At 55.8% G+C, this 22,037-nt stretch overlaps 1 protein-coding gene across 1 annotated transcript in view; it reads right to left on the reverse strand.

The window, feature by feature from the left end:
• Window positions 1–260: 260 nt before the first annotated feature.
• LOC140453828 (tau-tubulin kinase 1-like) overlaps window positions 261–22,037 on the reverse strand; it is a 121,643-nt gene continuing 99,866 nt past the window's right edge. Inside the window, 5 exon segments of the mRNA XM_072548714.1 lie at window positions 261–632; window positions 18,056–18,472; window positions 18,474–18,860; window positions 18,863–18,971; window positions 18,973–19,442. Coding sequence (XP_072404815.1) covers window positions 588–632; window positions 18,056–18,472; window positions 18,474–18,860; window positions 18,863–18,971; window positions 18,973–19,442 — 1,428 coding nt within the window. The 3' untranslated portion in view covers window positions 261–587.

Genomic DNA, 22,037 nt, shown 5'->3' on the forward strand with positions numbered 1-22,037 from the left:
AGCTGTGAGATGGTGCAGTCTGTCTCTGTGTGTCTGTGTGTGTCTGTGTGTGTCTGTCTGTGTGTGTGTGTGTATGTGGGGCTGTGGTGGACAGTTCGATGCTGAGAGCTGTGAGATGGTGCAGTCTGTCTCTGTGTGTCTGTGTGTGTGTGTGTCTGTGTGTGTGTGTGTATGAGGGGCTGTGGTGGACAGTTCGATGCTGAGAGCTGTGAGATGGTGCTGTGTAACCTGAGGTTGACAGTGCCTGGGTTGAGACCCTTGTCCATTATCTTGCAGCTTGCTGGCCTCCAGCAGCCAGTGGTCTGCCTTTGGTAACAGGAGCCTGGCTTCGGGCTCTGCTCTGGTGAACACTGGCTCCAACCGGAGAGAGAGCCGGGGCCCTCACACTACTTCCTGACAATGTAGTGTTCAGCCTTCTGCGTCGGCATGGCGACGGGCTGTCAGTCCTGCTCAATGTCCGGATCCGTGGAGAGGCACTCAGGCTCCGACATGGAAGCAGGCCAGGCCGGCCACTGTACACAGAGACCTGCAGTGAACCAGGGCTGAGGAAGGACTCCACACGCTGCTGCTTGATCCAGCCATCACGCTCAGGGACAGAGCCAGGAATCCCGGACCCAGGACTCACCGGAACCCTGGAGAAAAAACAACACCAACCAATCAATAACCACAGGGTCAGGGGGAGACGGGGTCACAGGGTCACGGGGTCACGGGGAGACGGGGAGACAGGGTCACGGGGAGACAGGGTCACAGAATCGAGATGGATTTGACAGCAACATTGAGCGATTACAATGCCCCGTGACTCACCGGATCAATGCAGCAGCTGCAAGAGCAGATCACAGGTGACAATACTGACCACCATCTCTGAGCAGGGACACATCCTCCCCAGGACTGTACCCCAGGGTTATACAGGGACACATCCTCGCCAGGACTGTACCCCAGGGTTATACAGGGACACATCCTCCCCAGGACTGTACCCCAGGGTTATACAGGGACACATCCTCCCCAGGACTGTACCCCAGGGTTATACAGGGACACATCCTCCCCAGGACTGTACCCCAGGGTTATACAGGGACACATCCTCGCCAGGACTGTACCCCAGGGTTATACAGGGACACATCCTCCCCAGGACTGTACCCCAGGGTTATACAGGGACACATCCTCCCCAGTACTGTACCCCAGGGTTATACAGGGACACATCCTCCCCAGTACTGTACCCCAGGGTTATACAGGGACACATCCTCCCCAGTACAGTACCCCAGGGTTATACAGTGACACATCCTCCCCAGTACAGTACCCCAGGGTTATACAGGGACACATCCTCCCCAGTACAGTACCCCAGGGTTATACAGGGACACATCCTCCCCAGTACAGTACCCCAGGGTTATACAGGGACACATCCTCCCCAGTACAGTACCCCAGGGTTATACAGGGACACATCCACCCCAGTACAGTACCCCAGGGTTATACAGGGACACATCCTCCCAAGTACTGTACCCCAGGGTTACACAGTGACACATCCTCCCCAGTACAGTACCCCAGGGTTATACAGTGACATATCCTCCCCAGTACTGTACCCCAGGGTTATACAGGGACACATCCTCCCCAGTACAGTACCCCAGGGTTATACAGGGACACATCCACCCCAGTACAGTACCCCAGGGTTATACAGTGACATATCCTCCCCAGTACTGTACCCCAGGGTTATACAGGGACACATCCTCCCCAGTACAGTACCCCAGGGTTATACAGGGACACATCCTCCCCAGTACTGTACCCCAGGGTTATACAGGGACACATCCTCCCCAGTACAGTACCCCAGGGTTATACAGGGACACATCCTCCCCAGTACTGTACCCCAGGGTTATACAGGGACACATCCTCCCCAGTACAGTACCCCAGGGTTATACAGGGACACATCCACCCCAGTACAGTACCCCAGGGTTATACAGGGACACATCCTCCCCAGTACTGTACCCCAGGGTTATACAGTGACACATCCTCCCCAGTACAGTACCCCAGGGTTATACAGTGACACATCCTCCCCAGTACAGTACCCCAGGGTTATACAGGGACACATCCTCCCTAGTACAGTACCCCAGGGTTATACAGGGACACATCCTCCCCAGTACTGTACCCCAGGGTTATACAGGGACACATCCTCCCCAGTACTGTACCCCAGGGTTATACAGTGACACATCCTCCCCAGTACAGTACCCCAGGGTTATACAGTGACACATCCTCCCCAGTACAGTACCCCAGGGTTATACAGGGACACATCCTCCCCAGTACAGTACCCCAGGGTTATACAGGGACACATCCTCCCCAGTACAGTACCCCAGGGTTATACAGGGACACATCCTCCCCAGTACAGTACCCCAGGGTTATACAGTGACACATCCTCCCCAGTACAGTACCCCAGGGTTATACAGGGACACATCCTCCCCAGTACAGTACCCCAGGGTTATACAGGGACACATCCTCCCCAGTACAGTGCCCCAGGGTTATACAGTGACGCATCCTCCCCAGTACAGTACCCCAGGGTTATACAGGGACACATCCTCCCCAGTACTGTACCCCAGGGTTATACAGGGACACATCCTCCCCAGTACAGTACCCCAGGGTTATACAGTGACACATCCTCCCCAGTACAGTACGCCAGGGTTATACAGTGACACATCCTCCCCAGTACAGTACCCCAGGGTTATACAGGGACACATCCTCCCCAGTACAGTGCCCCAGGGTTATACAGGGACACATCCTCCCCAGGACTGTACCCCAGTGTTATACAGTGACACATCTTCCCCAGTACAGTACCCCAGGGTTATACAGTGACACATCCTCCCCAGTACAGTACCCCAGGGTTATACAGTGAGACATCCTCCCCAGTACTGTACCCCAGTGTTATACTGTGACACATCCTCCCCAGTACTGTACCCCAGGGTTATACAGTGACAGACCTGTCCCCTCCCCAGTACAGTACCCCAGGGTTATACAGTGTTCTACGAGAACGAGGGTCGGTCCGATCAAGGACAGTGGTGGGAGACTGTGTATTGAGTCGGAAGAGATAGGAGAGATCTTGAACAAGTACTTCTCTTCAGTATTTACGAACGAGAGGGACCGTATTGTTGAAGTGGAGAGAATGAAATGGACTGGTAAGCTAGAGGAGATACTTGTTAGGAAGGAAGATGGGCATTTTGAACAACTTGAGGATAGACAAGTCCCCCGGGCCTGACGGGACATATCCTAGGATTATGTGGGAAGCAAGAGAGGAAATTGCAGTACCGTTGGCAATGATCTTCTCGTCTTCCCTGTCAACGGGGGTGGTACCAGGGGACTGGAGAGTAGCGAATGTTGTGTCCCTGTTCAAAAAAGGGAATAGGGATAACCCCGGGAATTACAGGCCAGTTACTTCTGTGGTTGGCAAAGTAATGGAAAGGGTACTGAGGGATAGGATTTACGAGTATCTGGAAAGACACTGCTTGATTAGGGACAGCCAGCACGGATTTGTGAGGGGTATGTGTTGCCTTACAAGTCTTATTGAATTCTTCGAGGAGGTGACCAAGCATGTGGATGAGGGTAGAGCAGTGGATGTAGTGTACATGGATTTTAGTAAGGCATTTGATAAGGTTCCCCAAGGTAGGCTTATGCGGAAAGTCAGGAGGCATGGGATAGAGGGAAATTTGGCCAATTGGATAGAAAACTGGCTAACCGGTCGAAGTCAGAGAGTGGTGGTAGATGGTAAATATTCAGCCTGGAGCCCAGTTACAAGTGGAGTTCCGCAGGGATCAGTTCTGGGTCCTCTGCTGTTTGTAATTTTTATGAATGACTTGGATGAGGGAGTCGAAGGGTGGGTCAGTAAATTTGCAGATGATACAAAGATTGGTGGAGTTGTGGATAGTGAGGAGGGCTGTTGTCGGCTGCAGAGGGACTTAGATATGATGCAGAGCTGGGCTGAGGAGTGGCAGATGGAGTTCAACCCTGTCAAGTGTGAGGTTGTCCATTTTGGAAGGACAAATAAGAATGCGGAATACAGGGTTAACGGTAGGGTTCTTAGTAAGGTGGAGGAGCAGAGGGATCTTGGGGTCTATGTTCATAGATCTTTGAAAGTTGCCACTCAGGTGGATAGAGCTTGTAAGAAGGTCTATGGTGTTTTTGCGTTCATTAGCAGAGGGATTGAATTCAAGAGTCGTGAGGTGATGTTGCAGCTGTACAGGACTTTGGTTAGGCCACAGTTGGAGTACTGTGTGCAGTTCAGGTCGCCTCACTTTAGGAAAGATGTGGAAGCTTTGGAGAGGGTGCAGAGAAGATTTACCAGGATGTTGCCTGGAATGGAGAATAGGTCGTACGAGGATAGGTTGAGAGTTCTCAGCCTTTTCTCGTTGGAACGGAGAAGGATGAGGGGTGACTTGATAGAGGTTTATAAGATGATCAGGGAAATAGATAGAGTAGACAGTCAGAGACTTTTTCCCCGGGTACAACAGAGTGTTACAAGGGGACATAAATTTAAGGTGAAGGATGGAAGGTATAGGGGAGATGTCAGGGGTAGGTTCTTTACCCAGAGTGTGGTGGGGGCATGGAATGCCCAGCCCGTGGGAGTGGCAGAGTCAGAATCATTGGCGACCTTTAAGCGGCATTTGGATAGGTACATCGATGGGTACTTAATCCAGGATAGAAGTTCGGCACAACATCGTGAGACGAAGGGCCTGTTCTGTGCTGTATTGTTCTATGTTCTATGTTCTATGACACGCCTGTCCCCTCCCCAGTGTTATACAGTGACAGACCTGTCCCCTCCCCAGTACAGTACCCCAGTGTTATACAGTGACAGACCTGTCCCCACCCCAGTACTATACCCCAGTGTTATACAGTGACAGACCTGCCCCCACCCCAGTACTGTACCCCAGTGTTATACAGTGACAGACCTGTCCCCACCCCAGTACTGTATCCCAGTGTTATACAGTGACAGACGTGTCCCCACCCCAGTACTATACCCCAGTGTTATACAGTGACAGACCTGTCCCCACCCCAGTACTGCACCCCAGTGTTATACAGTGACAGACCTGTCCCCACCCCAGTACTGCACCCCAGTGTTATACAGTGACAGACCTGTCCCCACCCCAGTACTGCACCCCAGTGTTATACAGTGACAGACCTGTCCCCACCCCAGTACCGTACCCCAGTGTTACACAGTGACAGACCTGTCCCCACCCCAGTACTGTACCCCAGTGTTATACAGTGACAGACCAGTCCCCATCCCAGTACTGTACCCCAGTTATACAGTGACAGACCTGTCCCCACCCCAGTACCGTACCCCAGTGTTACACAGTGACAGACCTGTCCCCACCCCAGTGTTATACAGTGAGAGATCTGTCCCTGCCCCAGTGATATACAGTGAAAGACCTGTCCCCACCAGTACTGTACCCCAGTGTTATACAGTGACAGACCTGAGCCCACCCCAGTACTGTACCCCAGTGTTATACAGTGACAGACCTGTCCCCACCCCAGTACTGTACCCCAGTGTTATACAGTGACAGACCTGTCCCCACCCCAGTACTGTACCCCAGTGGTATACAGGGAGAGATCTGTCCCCACCCCAGCACTGTACCCCAGTGTTATACAGTGACAGACCTGTCCCCACCCCAGTTCTGTACCCCAGAGTTATACAGTGACAGACCTGTCCCCAACCCCAGTACTATAACCCAGTGTTATACAGCGACAGACCTGTCCCCACCCCAGTACTATACCCCAGTGTTATACAGTGACAGACCTGTCCCCACCCCAGTAATGTACCCCAGTGGTATACAGGGACAGATCTGTCCCCACCCCAGCACTGTACCCCAGTGTTATACAGTGACAGACCTGTCCCCACCCCAGTTCTGTACCCCAGTGTTATACAGTGACAGACCTGTCCCTACCCCAGTACTGTACCCCAGTGTTATACAGGGACAGACCTGTCCTCACCCCAGTACTATACCCCAGTGTTATACAGTGACAGACCTGTCCTAACCCCAGTACTGTACCCCAGTGTTATACAGGGACAGACCTGTCCCCACCCCAGTACTATACCCCAGTGTTATGCAGTGACAGACCTGACCCCACCCCAGTACTGTACCCCAGTGTTATACAGTGACACATCCTCCCCAGTACAGTACCCCAGGGTTATACAGGGACACATCCTCCCCAGTACTGTACCCCAGGGTTATACAGGGACACATCCTCCCCAGTACAGTACCCCAGGGTTATACAGTGACACATCCTCCCCAGTACTGTACCCCAGGGTTATACAGTGACATATCCTCCCCAGTACAGTACCCCAGTGTTACACAGTGACACATCCTCCCCAGTACAGTACCCCAGGGTTATACAGGGACACATCGTCCCCAGTACAGTACCCCAGGGTTATACAGGGACACATCCTCCCCAGTACAGTACCCCAGGGTTATACAGGGACACATCCTCCCCAGTACAGTACCCCAGGGTTATACAGGGACACATCCTCCCCAGTACAGTACCCCAGGGTTATACAGGGACACATCCTCCCCAGTACTGTACCCCAGTATTATACAGGAACACATCCTCCCCAGTACTGTACCCCAGTATTATACAGGAACACATCCTCCCCAGTACAGTACCCCAGGGTTATACAGTGACACATCCTCCCCAGTACTGTACCCCAGTATTATACAGGAACACATTCTCCCCAGTACAGTACCCCAGGGTTATACAGGGACACATCCTCCCCAGTACAGTACCCCAGGGTTATACAGGGACACATCCTCCCCAGTACAGTGCCCCAGGGTTATACAGTGACGCATCCTCCCCAGTACAGTACCCCAGGGTTATACAGGGACACATCCTCCCCAGTACTGTACCCCAGGGTTATACAGGGACACATCCTCCCCAGTACAGTACCCCAGGGTTATACAGTGACACATCCTCCCCAGTACAGTACGCCAGGGTTATACAGTGACACATCCTCCCCAGTACAGTACCCCAGGGTTATACAGGGACACATCCTCCCCAGTACAGTGCCCCAGGGTTATACAGGGACACATCCTCCCCAGGACTGTACCCCAGTGTTATACAGTGACATATCTTCCCCAGTACAGTACCCCAGGGTTATACAGTGACACATCCTCCCCAGTACAGTACCCCAGGGTTATACAGTGAGACATCCTCCCCAGTACTGTACCCCAGTGTTATACTGTGACACATCCTCCCCAGTACTGTACCCCAGGGTTATACAGTGACAGACCTGTCCCCTCCCCAGTACAGTACCCCAGGGTTATACAGTGTTCTACGAGAACGAGGGTCGGTCCGATCAAGGACAGTGGTGGGAGACTGTGTATTGAGTCGGAAGAGATAGGAGAGATCTTGAACAAGTACTTCTCTTCAGTATTTACGAACGAGAGGGACCGTATTGTTGAAGTGGAGAGAATGAAATGGACTGGTAAGCTAGAGGAGATACTTGTTAGGAAGGAAGATGTGTTGGGCATTTTGAACAACTTGAGGATAGACAAGTCCCCCGGGCCTGACGGGACATATCCTAGGATTATGTGGGAAGCAAGAGAGGAAATTGCAGTACCGTTGGCAATGATCTTCTCGTCTTCCCTGTCAACGGGGGTGGTACCAGGGGACTGGAGAGTAGCGAATGTTGTGTCCCTGTTCAAAAAAGGGAATAGGGATAACCCCGGGAATTACAGGCCAGTTACTTCTGTGGTTGGCAAAGTAATGGAAAGGGTACTGAGGGATAGGATTTACGAGTATCTGGAAAGACACTGCTTGATTAGGGACAGCCAGCACGGATTTGTGAGGGGTATGTGTTGCCTTACAAGTCTTATTGAATTCTTCGAGGAGGTGACCAAGCATGTGGATGAGGGTAGAGCAGTGGATGTAGTGTACATGGATTTTAGTAAGGCATTTGATAAGGTTCCCCAAGGTAGGCTTATGCGGAAAGTCAGGAGGCATGGGATAGAGGGAAATTTGGCCAATTGGATAGAAAACTGGCTAACCGGTCGAAGTCAGAGAGTGGTGGTAGATGGTAAATATTCAGCCTGGAGCCCAGTTACAAGTGGAGTTCCGCAGGGATCAGTTCTGGGTCCTCTGCTGTTTGTAATTTTTATGAATGACTTGGATGAGGGAGTCGAAGGGTGGGTCAGTAAATTTGCAGATGATACAAAGATTGGTGGAGTTGTGGATAGTGAGGAGGGCTGTTGTCGGCTGCAGAGGGACTTAGATATGATGCAGAGCTGGGCTGAGGAGTGGCAGATGGAGTTCAACCCTGTCAAGTGTGAGGTTGTCCATTTTGGAAGGACAAATAAGAATGCGGAATACAGGGTTAACGGTAGGGTTCTTAGTAAGGTGGAGGAGCAGAGGGATCTTGGGGTCTATGTTCATAGATCTTTGAAAGTTGCCACTCAGGTGGATAGAGCTTGTAAGAAGGTCTATGGTGTTTTTGCGTTCATTAGCAGAGGGATTGAATTCAAGAGTCGTGAGGTGATGTTGCAGCTGTACAGGACTTTGGTTAGGCCACTGTTGGAGTACTGTGTGCAGTTCTGGTCGCCTCACTTGAGGAAAGATGTGGAAGCTTTGGAGAGGGTGCAGAGATGATTTACCAGGATGTTGCCTGGAATGGAGAGTAGGTCGTACGAGGATAGGTTGAGAGTTCTCGGCCTTTTCTCGTTGGAACGGCGAAGGATGAGGGGTGACTTGATAGAGGTTTATAAGATGATCAGGGGAATAGATAGAGTAGACAGTCAGAGACTTTTTCCCCGGGTACAAGGGAGTGTTACAAGGGGACATAAATTTAAGGTGAAGGATGGAAGGTATAGGGGAGATGTCAGGGGTAGGTTCTTTACCCAGAGAGTGGTGGGGGCATGGAATGCGCTGCCCGTGGGAGTGGTAGAGTCAGAATCATTGGTGACCTTTAAGCGGCATTTGGATAGGTACATGGATGGGTGCTTAACCTAGGATAGAAGTTTGGCACAACATCGTGAGCCGAAGGGCCTGTTCTGCGCTGTATTGTTCTATGTTCTATGACACACCTGTCCCCTCCCCAGTGTTATACAGTGACAGACCTGTCCCCTCCCCAGTACAGTACCCCAGTGTTATACAGTGACAGACCTGTCCCCACCCCAGTACTATACCCCAGTGTTATACAGTGACAGACCTGCCCCCACCCCAGTACTGTACCCCAGTGTTATACAGTGACAGACCTGTCCCCTCCCCAGTACAGTACCCCAGTGTTATACAGTGACAGACCTGTCCCCACCCCAGTACTATACCCCAGTGTTATACAGTGACAGACCTGCCCCCACCCCAGTACTGTACCCCAGGGTTATACAGTGATACACCTGTCCCAACCCCAGTGTTATACAGTGACAGACCCGTCCCCACCCCAGTACTGTACCCCAGTGTTATACAGTGACAGACCTGTCCCCACCCCAGTACTGTATCCCAGTGTTATACAGTGACAGACCTGTCCCCACCCCAGTACTATACCCCAGTGTTATACAGTGACAGACCTGTCCCCACCCCAGTACCGTACCCCAGTGTTATACAGTGACAGACCTGTCCCCACCCCAGTACTGTACCCCAGTGTTATACAGTGACAGACCTGTCCCCACCCCAGTACTGTACCCTGGTGTTATACAGTGACAGACCTGTCCCCACCGCAGTGTTATACAGTGAGAGACCTGTCCCAGCCCCAGTATTGTACCCCAGTGATATACAGTGACAGACCACTCCCCACCCCAGTGATATACAGTGAAAGACCTGTCCCCACCAGTACTGTACCCCAGTGTTATACAGTGACAGACCTGAGCCCACCCCAGTACTGTACCCCAGTGTTATACAGTGACAGACCTGTCCCCACCCCAGTACTGTACCCCAGTGTTATACAGGGACAGACCTGTCCCCACCCCAGTACTGTACCCCAGTGTTATACAGGGACAGACCTGTCCCCACCCCAGTACTGTACCCCAGTGTTATACAGTGACAGACCTGTCCCCACCCCAGTACTGTACCCCAGTGTTATACAGTGACAGACCTGCCCCGACCCCAGTACTGTACCCCAGTGTTATACAGTGACTGACCTGTTCCCACCCCAGTACTGTACCCCAGTGTTATACAGGGACAGACCTATCCCCACCCCAGTACTGTACCCCAGTGTTATACAGTGAACACACCTGTCCCCACCCCAGTGTTATACAGGGACAGACCTGTCCCCACCAGTACTGTACCCCAGTGTTATACAGTGACACACCTGTCCCCACCCCAGTACTGTACCCCAGTGTTATACTGTGATAGACCTGTCCCCACCCCAGTGTTATACAGTGACAGACCTGCCCCCACCCCAGTACTGTACCCCAGTGTTATACAGTGACAGACCTGTCCCCTCCCCAGTACAGTACCCCAGTGTTATACAGTGACAGACCTGTCCCCACCCCAGTACTGTACCCCAGTGTTATACAGGGACAGACCTGTCCCACCCCAGTACTGTACACCAGTGTTATACAGTGACAGACCTGTCCCCACCCCAGTACTGTACCCCAGTGTTATACACTGACAGACCTTTCCCCACCCCAGTACTGTACTCCAGTGTTATACCGTGACACACCTGTCCCCACCCCAGTACTGTACCCCAGTGTTATACACTGACACACCTGTCCCCACCCCAGTACTGAACCCCAGTGTTGTACAGTGACACACCTGTCCCCACCCCAGTACTGTACCCTGGTGTTAAACAGTGACAGACCTGTCCCCACCCCAGTGTTATACAGTGAGAGACCTGTCCCTGCCCCAGTATTGTACCCCAGTGATATACAGTGACAGACCTGTCCCCACCCCAGTGTTATACAGTGAGAGACCTGGCCCCACACCAGTACTGTACCCCAGTGTTACACAGTGACAGACCTCTCCCCACCCCAGTGATATACAGTGAAAGACCTGTCCCCACCAGTACTGTACCCCAGTGTTATACAGTGACAGACCTGAGCCCACCCCAGTACTGTACCCCAGTGTTATACAGTGACAGACCTGAGCCCACCCGAGTACTGTACCCCAGTGTTATACAGGGACAGAACTGTCCCCACCCCAGTACTGTACCCCAGTGTTATACACTGACACACCTGTCCCCACCCCAGTACTGTACCCCAGTGTTATACAGTGACAGACCTTTCCCCACCCCAGTACTGTACCCCAGTGTTATACAGTGACAGACCTGTCCCCACCCCAGTGTTATACAGTGAGAGACCTGTCCCTGCCCCAGTATTGTACCCCAGTGATATACAGTGACAGACCTGTCCCCACCCCAGTGTTATACAGTGAGAGACCTGGCCCCACCCCAGTACTGTACCCCAGTGTTATACAGTGACAGACCTCTCCCCACCCCAGTGATATACAGTGAAAGACCTGTCCCCACCAGTACTGTACCCCAGTGTTATACAGTGACAGACCTGAGCCCACCCCAGTACTGTACCCCAGTGTTATACAGTGACAGACCTGAGCCCACCCCAGTACTGTACCCCAGTGTTATACAGTGACAGACCTGCCCCCACCCCAGTACTGTACCCCAGTGTTATACAGTGACAGACCTGTTCCCACCCCAGTACTGTACCCCAGTGTTATGCAGTGACACACCTGTCCCCACTCCAGTACTGTACCCCAGTGTTATACAGTGACAGACCTGTCCGTACCCCAGTGTTATACATTGACACACCTGTCCCCACCCCAGTACTGTAACCGTGTTATAGAGGGACAGACCTGTCCCCACCCCAGTACTGTACCCCAGTGTTATACAGTGACATTCCTGTCCCCACCCCAGTACTGTACCCCAGAGTTATACAGGGACACACCTGTCCCCACCACAGTACTGTACCCCAGTGTTATACAGTGACGACCTGTCCCCACCCCAGTACTGTACCCCAGTGTTATACAGTGACACACCTGTCCCCACCCAGTACTGTACCCCACTGTTATACAGTGACAGACCTGTCACCACCAGTCCTGTACCCCAGTGTTATACAGTGACACACCTGTCCCCACCCCAGTACTGTACACCAGTGTTATACAGGGACAGACCTGTCCCAACACAAGTACTGTACCCCAGTGTTATACAGTGACACACCTGTCCCCACCCCAGTACTGTCCCCCAATGTTATACAGTGACACAACTGTCGACACCCCAGGACTGTACCCCAGTGTTATACAGGGACAGACCTGTCCTCACCCCAGTACTGTACCCGTGTTATACAGGGACAGACCTGTCCCCACCCCAGTATGTACCCCAGTGTTATACAGGGACAGACCTGTCCCCACCCCAGTACTGTACCCCTGTGTTATACAGTGACAGACCTTTCCCCACCCCAGTACTGTACCCCAGTGTTATACAGTGACAGACCTGTCCCCACCCCAGTACTGTACCCCAGTGTTATACAGTGACAGACCTGTCCCCACCCCAGTACCGTACCCCAGTGTTATACAGTGACAGACCTTTCCCCACCCCAGTACTGAACCCCAGTGTTATACCGTGACACAGCTGTCCCCACCCCAGTACTGAACCCCAGTGTTATACAGTGACACACCTGTCCCCACCCCAGTACTGTACCCCAGAGTTATACACTGACACACCTGTCCCCACCCCAGTACTGTACCCCAGTGTTATACAGTGACAGACCTTTCCCCACCCCAGTACTGTACCCCAGTGTTATACGGTGACACAGCTGTCCCCACCCCAGTACTGTACCCCAGTGTTATACGGTGACACAGCTGTCCCCACCCCAGTACTGAACCCCAGTGTTATACAGTGACACACCTGTCCCCACCCCAGTACTGTACCCGTGTTATACAGTGACACACCTGATCCCACCGCAGTACTGTACCCCAGTGTTATACAGTGACGGACCTGTCCCCACCAGTACTGTACCCTGGTGTTATACAGTGACACACCTGTCCCCACCCCAGTACTGTACCCCAGTGTTATACAGTGACAGACTTATCCCCACGCCAGTACTGTACCCCAGTGTTATACACTGACACACCTGTCCCCACCCCAGTACTGTACCCCAGTGTTATACAGTGACAGACCTGACCCCACCCCAGTACTGTACCCCAGAGTTATACAGTGACAGACCTATCCCCAACCCCAGTACTATAACCCAGTGTTATACAGCGACAGACCTGTCCCCACCCCAGTACTATACCCCAGTGTTATACAGTGACAGACCTGTCCCCACCCCAGTACTGTACCCCAGTGTTATACAGTGACAGACCTGTCCCCACCCCAGTACTGTACCCCAGTGGTATACAGGGACAGATCTGTCCCCACCCCAGCACTGTACCCCAGTGTTATACAGTGACAGACCTGTCCCCACCCCAGTTCTGTACCCCAGTGTTATACAGTGACAGACCTGTCCCCACCCCAGTACTGTACCCCAGAGTTATACAGTGACAGACCTGTCCCCAACCCCAGTACTATAACCCAGTGTTATACAGCGACAGACCTGTCCCCACCCCAGTACTATACCCCAGTGTTATACAGTGACAGACCTGTCCCCACCAGTACTGTACCCCAGTGTTATACAGCGACAGACCTGTCCCCACCCCAGTACTATACCCCAGTGTTATACAGTGACAGACCTGTCCCCACCAGTACTGTACCCCAGTGTTATACAGTGACAGACCTGTCCCCACCCCAGTACTGTACCCCAGTGTTATACAGTGACAGACCTGTCCCCACCCCAGTACTGTACCCCAGTGGTATACAGTGACAGACCTGTCCCCACCCCAGTACTGTACCTCAGTGTTATACAGTGACAGACCTGTTCCCACCCCAGTTCTGTACCCCAGTGTTATACAGTGATAGGCCTGTCCCCACCCCAGCACTGTACCCCAGTGTTATGTAGTGACAGACCTGTCCCCACCAGTAGTGTACCCCAGGGTTATTTAATCTGTGGTCCCCTGTGGAACTGCCCCTCCATTTTCTTACAGGGCTCTTGCCTCATGTCGTGCCAAATTGGAAGTCCCCTATCCCAGTGACTGACTCTATAACCAGTGGTAAGATGCTGGAGGACTGGAGGCTGCTAACATTGGACCTTTGTTTAATGAAGGCTGTCAGGGGAAACTTGGGAACGACAGCCCTTTGAGTCTGACACCACTGGGTGGATATGTTGTTCGAGGTAATTCTGAAAGATCGGCTTTCCATTCCTTTGGAGCAGTGAGTGATTCGTGATTAGTCAGCACCATTTTGTCTGAGGGGAATCATATCCCACAAACATGACTGCCTTTTTTGAGGAAGTGAACACGTGGCCAAGGTGATGCAGACGGCATATGTTTCTGTTTGCCTTCATCAGCCGGGGTGGGGAGCCCAGAGTTGGCAAACCATGTTGCAGCTTTATAAAAACCCTTGTGAGGCTGCATATGGAGTGTTGTGTGGGTTTGGTCACCACACTACCAGAAGGAAGTGCAGAGTGCAGACAAGGTTCACCAGGATGTTGCCTGGTCTCAAGGGCATTGGCTATGGGGAAAGGTTAAAAGACTGGGATTATTTTCACTGGAGGCTGAAGGGAGATCATATAGAGGTCTACAATGTTATGACAGGAATAGATAGAGTGTATTATCAGGGGCTTTTTCCCAGAAGAGTTTCAATTCCAAGGGGACACAGGTTCAATGTGAGAAGGGGAAAGTTTAAGGGAGACGTGGCAGGGAAGTTTTCCACACAGAGTGGTTGGAGCGTGGAATCCACTGCTGGAAGAGGTGGTGGAAGCAGGCACGTTGGGGACATTTAAGGGGCATCTGGATGGTTCCGTGAATAGGAAGGGGATAGAGGGAGACTGACCCAGTCGGGGCAGAAGGTTTGTTTTGAGTTTCGTTAGGGCAAGATATTCAGCTTGGGAAGGCCGAAGGGTCTGTTCCTGTGCTGTGCGTCTCTTCTGTTCTCTTTTTGTGACCAAACGGATTGATGACGGCAGAGCTGGAGATGTTGTTTAACAATTAGTCTACCGTGCGGAACCTTGTCAAAGGCTTGACTAAAATCCATGGAAAGTTCGGTCACATGGGATTCAGGATGAGCTTTCCAATTGGACACAGAACTGGCTGAACAGCAGGAGACAGAGGGTGGTGGTGGAGGGCTGTTTTTATCAGACTGGAGGTTGGTGACCCTGTGGTATGCCTGAAGGATTGGTGCTGGGTCCTCTGTTGATGGTCATTTATATAAATTGATTTGGATGAGTATATAGGAGGAATAGTTAGTAAGTGAATAATGAACAAGGTTATCTCAGATTACAACCAGATTGTGATCATTTGGGTCAATGGGTTGAGGAAGGGTAGATGGAGTTGAATTTGAATAATGGAGGTATTGCATTCTGGTGAATCTTATACTATTAATGGTAGGGCCCTGGGTAGCATTGTTAAACAGAGAGACCCAGGGATTCCTGAACATAATATTTTGAAGTTTGCTTCACAGGTAGACAGGAATCATTTTGCATGCTCCCCTTCACTCCCCAGAGCTTTGAGTACAGGGAGTTGGGATGTCATGTTGCGGTTGTACAGGATGTTGGTGAGCTCTTTTCTGGAGCACTGTGTCCAGTTCTCGTCACCATGTTGTACAAAGGATATTATTGAACTGGGGAGGGTTCAGAAAAGATTTACCACGATATTGCTGGGAATGAGATGTATAGGCTGGGACTTTTCTTCACTGGAACATAGGAGGTTGAGATTTATAAGGAGATTTATAAAATAATAAGAGGTATAGATAAGCAGAATAGCAAGGGTCTTCTCCCCAGGGAGAGTTCAAGACTGGGGGGTATATTTTTAAAGTGAGAGGCGAACAATTTAAAAAGAACATGAGGAGAAACTTTTCTTACACAGAGATTGGTTTGTGTGTGGAATGACCTTCCTGAGGAAGTGGTGGATGTGGATACAGTTACAAGGTTAAAAAGACATTTGGATAAGTAGATGAATGGGAAAGGTTATGGGCCAGGAGCAGGCAGGTGGGAATAGTTTGGGATTTAGGTTGGCAGGGCCTGGTTGGATCGAAGGGTCTGTTTCCGGGCTGTATGACCATGACTCTGTAACTTGGTCTTTACCTGAGTCCTGGCCCCGGTCTCCCAGCCTCCTGCCCCTGGTCCCTGGCCCCGGTCTCCCAGCCTCCTGCCCCTGCCCCTGGTCTCCCAGCCTCCTGTCCCTGCCCCTGGTCTCCAGCCTCCTGCCCCTGCCCCTGGTCTCCCAGCCTCCTGTCCCTGGCCCCGGTCTCCCAGCCTCCTGCCCCTGTCCCTGGTCTCCCAGCCTCCTGCCCCTGGCCCCAGTCTCCCAGCCTCCTGTCCCTGCCCCTGGTCTCCCAGCCCTCCTGTCCCTGGCCCCGGTCCTCCCAGCCTCCTGTCCCTGCCCCTGGTCTCCCAGCCTCCTGTCCCTGGCCCCGGTCTCCCAGCCTCCTGTCCCTGGCCCCAGTCTCCCAGCCTCCTGCCCCGACCCCGGTCCCCCATTCTCCTGCCCCTGGCCCCGGTCTCCCAGCCTCCTGCCCCGACCCCGGTCCCCCATTCTCCTGCCCCTGGCCCCGTCTCCCAGCCTCCTGTCCCTGGCCCCAGTCTCCCAGCCTCCTGTCCCTGCCCCTGGTCTCCCAGCCTCCTGTCCCTGCCCCTGGTCTCCCAGCCTCCTGTCCCTGGCCCCGGTCTCCCAGCCTCCTGTCCCTGCCCTGGGTCTCCCAGCCTCCTGTCCCTGGCCCCGGTCTCCCAGCCTCCTGCCCCGACCCCGGTCCCCCATTCTCCTGCCCCTGGCCCCGGTCTCCCAGCCTCCTGCCCCGACCCCGGTCCCCCATTCTCCTGCCCCTGTCCCTGGTCTCCCAGCCTCCTGCCCCTGCCCCTGGTCTCCCAGCCTCCTGTCCCTGCCCCTGGTCTCCAGCCTCCTGTCCCTGGCCCCGGTCTCCCAGCCTCCTGTCCCTGCCCCTGGTCTCCCAGCCTCCTGTCCCTGGCCCCAGTCTCCAGCCTCCTGCCCGACCCCGGTCCCCCATTCTCCTGCCCCTGCCCCTGGTCTCCCAGCCTCCTGCCCCGACCCCGGTCCCCCATTCTCCTGCCCCTGGCCCCGGTCTCCCAGCCTCCTGCCCCGACCCCGGTCCCCCATTCTCCTGCCCCTGGCCCCGGTCTCCCAGCCTCCTGTCCCTGGCCCCAGTCTCCCAGCCTCCTGTCCCTGCCCCTGGTCTCCCAGCCTCCTGTCCCTGCCCCCGGTCTCCCAGCCTCCTGTCCCTGCCCTGGTCTCCCAGCCTCCTGTCCCTGGCCCCGGTCTCCCAGCCTCCTGCCCCGACCCCGGTCCCCATTCTCCTGCCCCTGGCCCCGGTCTCCCAGCCTCCTGCCCCGACCCCGGTCCCCCATTCTCCTGCCCCTGTCCCTGGTCTCCCAGCCTCCTGCCCCTGCCCCTGGTCTCCCAGCCTCCTGTCCCTGCCCCTGGTCTCCCAGCCTCCTGTCCCTGGCCCCGGTCTCCCAGCCTCCTGTCCCTGCCCCTGGTCTCCCAGCCTCCTGTCCCTGGCCCCAGTCTCCCAGCCTCCTGCCCCGACCCCGGTCCCCCATTCTCCTGCCCCTGCCCCTGGTCTCCCAGCCTCCTGCCCCTGCCCCTGGTCTCCCAGCCTCCTGTCCCTGGCCCCGGTCTCCCAGCCTCCTGCCCCTGGTCTCCCAGCCTCCTGCCCCGACCCCGGTCCCCCATTCTCCTAGCCTCCTGTCCCTGCCCCTGGTCTCCCAGCCTCCTGCCCCTGGCCCCAGTCTCCCCATTCTCCTGCCCCTGGCCCTGGTCTCCCAGCCTCCTGCCCTGTCCCTGGTCTCCCAGCCTCCTGCCCCTGTCCCCTGGTCTCCCAGCCTCCTGCCCCTGTCCCTGGTCTCCCAGCCTCCTGCCCCTGGCCCCGGTCCTCCCAGCCTCCTGCCCCTGGCCCCAGTCTCCCAGCCTCCTGCCCCTGTCCCTGGTCTCCCAGCCTCCTGCCCCTGGCCCCTGGGCTGGCTGAGCTAAAAGGATTGCTCATGCTCCCACCTTAGTTGCAGGTTTCGGTGTCAGGGACACTGAGCTTGCTGATGTTTACCTGTGAGTGGCTGGCTGTTTTATGATGCTGCTGTGGGGAGAGCTGACCACTGCTGAAGCCTTCCCAGGGTGATAGGCCGTGGGATCTTGCTTTTGCTGCTTCCTGCCTGGTGTGGCCGGGTAGGCTGGGGGTAGGCCTCACTGCCCTTGGCCGCTCTGTTGAGGGAACTGTCAGAGTTGGTGTCCTCCTCAGAGCTGTGATTGGTGAACCTCCTGAGGCTGCCCTTCGTTCTTCCCCTGAGGAAGCTGAGGAAGAAGTGAGTGAGGAAAGATGTATTAGCCGACATTGCCTCTTGTTCATCAGCACGCGAGCTAAATCCAGGTGCCTGGACCTCCTCTGGCTCAGTCTTGTCTTGAAGGAGACTGATGCTGAATGATCTGATCCTGTATCCTCCTCTGACATCAATACTGGAATCCGACTCTTCCTTTGGGAACTGGTTGCTGTGCTCAGATGGCCATCCTCCAATCAGGGTCTTCCTCCTTTCTCCCTCTCCCTCCTGCCTGGTCTCTGCCTCAGGCGAGTGCCTGGGCTCCACTCGGCCTACAGGTTCAGGCTCATGTGTCCTCTCCAGTGAGTCTTCTCCTGTTCCTACCCCATTCTGGACCCTTGTCTCCCCACCTTGGGGCGCAGTTGGACTGGGAGCTGTCGGCTGTCCATGCTCCATGGAGTAGCCGCCATTTTGTGTTTCTCGGGGCTGGAAGAACTCGTAATGATCGTGAGGCAGGAGTTGTCCACTGGAAGACATGATATTGAGGTGGGTCTTCTCAGCAATGTGCAGGAAGGTGCGTTCAACCTTGGTGAAGGACAGGAGGTCACTGCAGTGACCACGGGGCAGAGTGGCTTCGTTTCAGATTTGATGATGGATGAGAGTGTTCCGGGTTCAGAGACGTCGAGCTGACTGCCCAGGGGCCTGAGGCCTCTCGCTCTGGGGGGTCACAGCAGCTAACGTACCAAGGTCAGGGTCAGGTGCCAGCTCCCCTGCGGTGGGTGATTTATGAAGGTCACCGGGTGAGAAGAGTACCAGGGTTTTGGAGGCTTCCTCCTGTTCCTGCTCTCCATCAAACGCCGAGAGACGGCACTGGCCTTCCCTCTGATCGTCAGCCAGCAGTGTCGATGGAGCAGCCTCCTGACTACACTCGGAGCTCTTCTCACTCTGCTCACTGCTCGATTCACTCAGCTCCTTCCCTTCCTCTTGCTGCTCCCTCACATCTGCACTCTCCTCCTCCTCCTCCTCCTCCTCCTCCTCCTGCTCCTCCTCCTCTTGGCCAGGCCGCTCACACTCCAGGTCAAATGTAGCAGTGAGGACCACTCGGGAGAAATCCACACGCCGTGGGCGATCAGTGAGATCTCTCTCACTGTCCACACTCTCGGGCAGCAACAGCACGGCCTATGGGCAGGGACCCCCTCAGCCGAAAAGGGCAGGGGAGGTCAGCAATCATAGCCACGGGTACAGCATCCAGCTCATCGACCTCGTGGGGCAGCACCTGAAACCAGAAAACAGACATCATGGTGAAATATCTCTCTCAGACACACTCACTCACTCAATCACACATATACACATACACTTTCTCACACACAGACAACCAGAGACAGTCAGACACACGTACCCGGTCTCTCTCTCTCTCTCACACACACACACCGTGACCACCACAAGCCGACAGGCTGCAGGGAGATAGAGAGAGAGCCAGTCTGCCTGCCTCCTGTTCTCTGGGCCTGCGGCTTACAGACTGAGGCAGGCAGCAAGGGGACAGCAGGACAGGGGGCACAGCAACAGGCAGGATGGAGAGGGGGACTGACTGGTGAGGCACATGGTGACAGAGAGAGGAGGGATGGGAGATAGGGAGGGAGGGAGTGATGGGGGTATGATGGGGATGGGGTCGTGATGGGGATGGGGGGGGTAGATGGGGACGGGGGGGGGGGGGGGGGGGGGGAGTTGATGGGGACGGGGGGGTTGATGGCGATGGGGGTAACAAGGACGAGGGGGTGATGGGGACAGGGTAACGAGGATGGGGGGTGATGGAGACAGGGGGGTGATGGGGACGGGCGGTAACGGGGACGGGGGTTGATGGGGACCGGGGGGTAACAGGACAGGGGGGGGTAACGGGGGTGGGGGTGATGGGGAGGGGGGTAACAGGGACGGGGGTAACGAGGACGGGGTGACAGGGACGGGGGTAACGGGATGGGGATAGGGGGTGACGGGGACAGGGTGTTATGGGGAAGGGGGGTGATGTGGATGGAGTGGGTGATGGGGATGGGGGTAACGGGGACAAGGTGATGGAAACGGGGGGGTGATGGGGATGGGGGGGGGAGTGGGGACGGGGGAGGTGACGGGGACGGGGGAGGTGACGGGGACAGGGGAGTGACGGGGACGTGGGTGATGGGGACTTGGGGGTAACAGGTACAGGGGTGATGGGGATGGGGGGTTAACGGGGACGGGGGTAACGGGGACGGGGGGTAACGGGGATGGGGGGGTGACGGGGGTTGACGGCGATGGGGGGTGGGGACAGGGAGGTAACGGGGACGGGGGTTGACAGTGATGGGGTATGACGGGGCGGGGGGGTGTAACGTGGACTTGGAGGTAACGTGGACGGGGGGGGTAACGGGGACAGGGGCTGATGGGGACGGGTGTGTGTTGGTGACGGGGAAGGTGATGGGGTCGGGGTTGATGGGGACTGGGGGGTGATGGGGACAGGGTAACGGGGACGGGGGGGGTGACGGGGACAGGGGGGTGACGGAGATGGGGGTGATGGGGACAGGGGGGGGGGGGTGATGGGGACAGGGTAATGGGGACAGGGGGTGACGGGGACAGGGGGGTGATGGGGACAGGGGTGATGAGGTCGGGGGGGTGATGGGGACAGGGGTGATGAGGTCGGGGGGGTGATGGGGACAGGGGGGGATGGGGATAATGGGGACGGGGGTAACGGGGACGGGGGGGTGATGGGGACTGGGGGGGGGGTGATGGGGACAGGGTAACGGGAACAGGGGGTGACGGGGACAGGGGGGTGATGGGGACAGGGGTGATAAGGTCGGGGGGGTGATGGGGACAGGGGGGGATGGGGATAATGGGGACGGGGGTAACGGGGACGGGGGGGTGATGGGGACTGGGGGGGGGGTGATGGGGACAGGGTAACGGGAACAGGGGGTGACGGGGACAGGGGGGTGATGGGGACAGGGGTGATGAGGTCGGGGGGGTGATGGGGACAGGGGGGGATGGGGATAATGGGGACGGGGGTAACGGGGACGGGGGGGTGATGGGGACTGGGGGGGGGGGGTGATGGGGACAGGGTAACGGGGACAGGGGGTGACGGGGACAGGGGGGTGATGGGGACTGGGGGGGGGGTGATGGGGACTGGGGGGGGGGGTGATGGGGACAGGGTAACGGGAACAGGGGGTGACGGGGACAGGGGGGTGATGGGGACAGGGGTGATGAGGTCGGGGGGGTGATGGGGACAGGGGGGGATGGGGATAATGGGGACGGGGGTAACGGGGACGGGGGGGTGATGGGGACTGGGGGGGGGGGGTGATGGGGACAGGGTAACGGGGACAGGGGGTGACGGGGACAGGGGGGTGATGGGGACAGGGGTGATGAGGTCGGGGGGGTGATGGGGACAGGGGGGGATGGGGATAATGGGGACGGGGGTAACGGGGACGGGGGGGGTGATGGGGACTGGGGGGGGGGTGATGGGGACTGGGGGGGGGGGGTGATGGGGACAGGGTAACGGGGACAGGGGGTGACGGGGACAGGGGGGTGATGGGGACAGGGGTGATGAGGTCGGGGGGGTGATGGGGACAGGGGGGGATGGGGATAATGGGGACGGGGGTAACGGGGACGGGGGGGTGATGGGGACTGGGGGGGGGGGTGATGGGGACTGGGGGGGGGGTGATGGGGACAGGGTAACGGGGACAGGGGGGTGACGGGGACAGGGGGGTGATGGGGACAGGGGTGATGAGGTCGGGGGGGGTGATGGGGACAGGGGGGGAT

This window comes from Chiloscyllium punctatum, chromosome 3 (assembly GCF_047496795.1).
Source record: "Chiloscyllium punctatum isolate Juve2018m chromosome 3, sChiPun1.3, whole genome shotgun sequence".
Taxonomy (NCBI): Eukaryota; Metazoa; Chordata; class Chondrichthyes; order Orectolobiformes; family Hemiscylliidae; genus Chiloscyllium; species Chiloscyllium punctatum.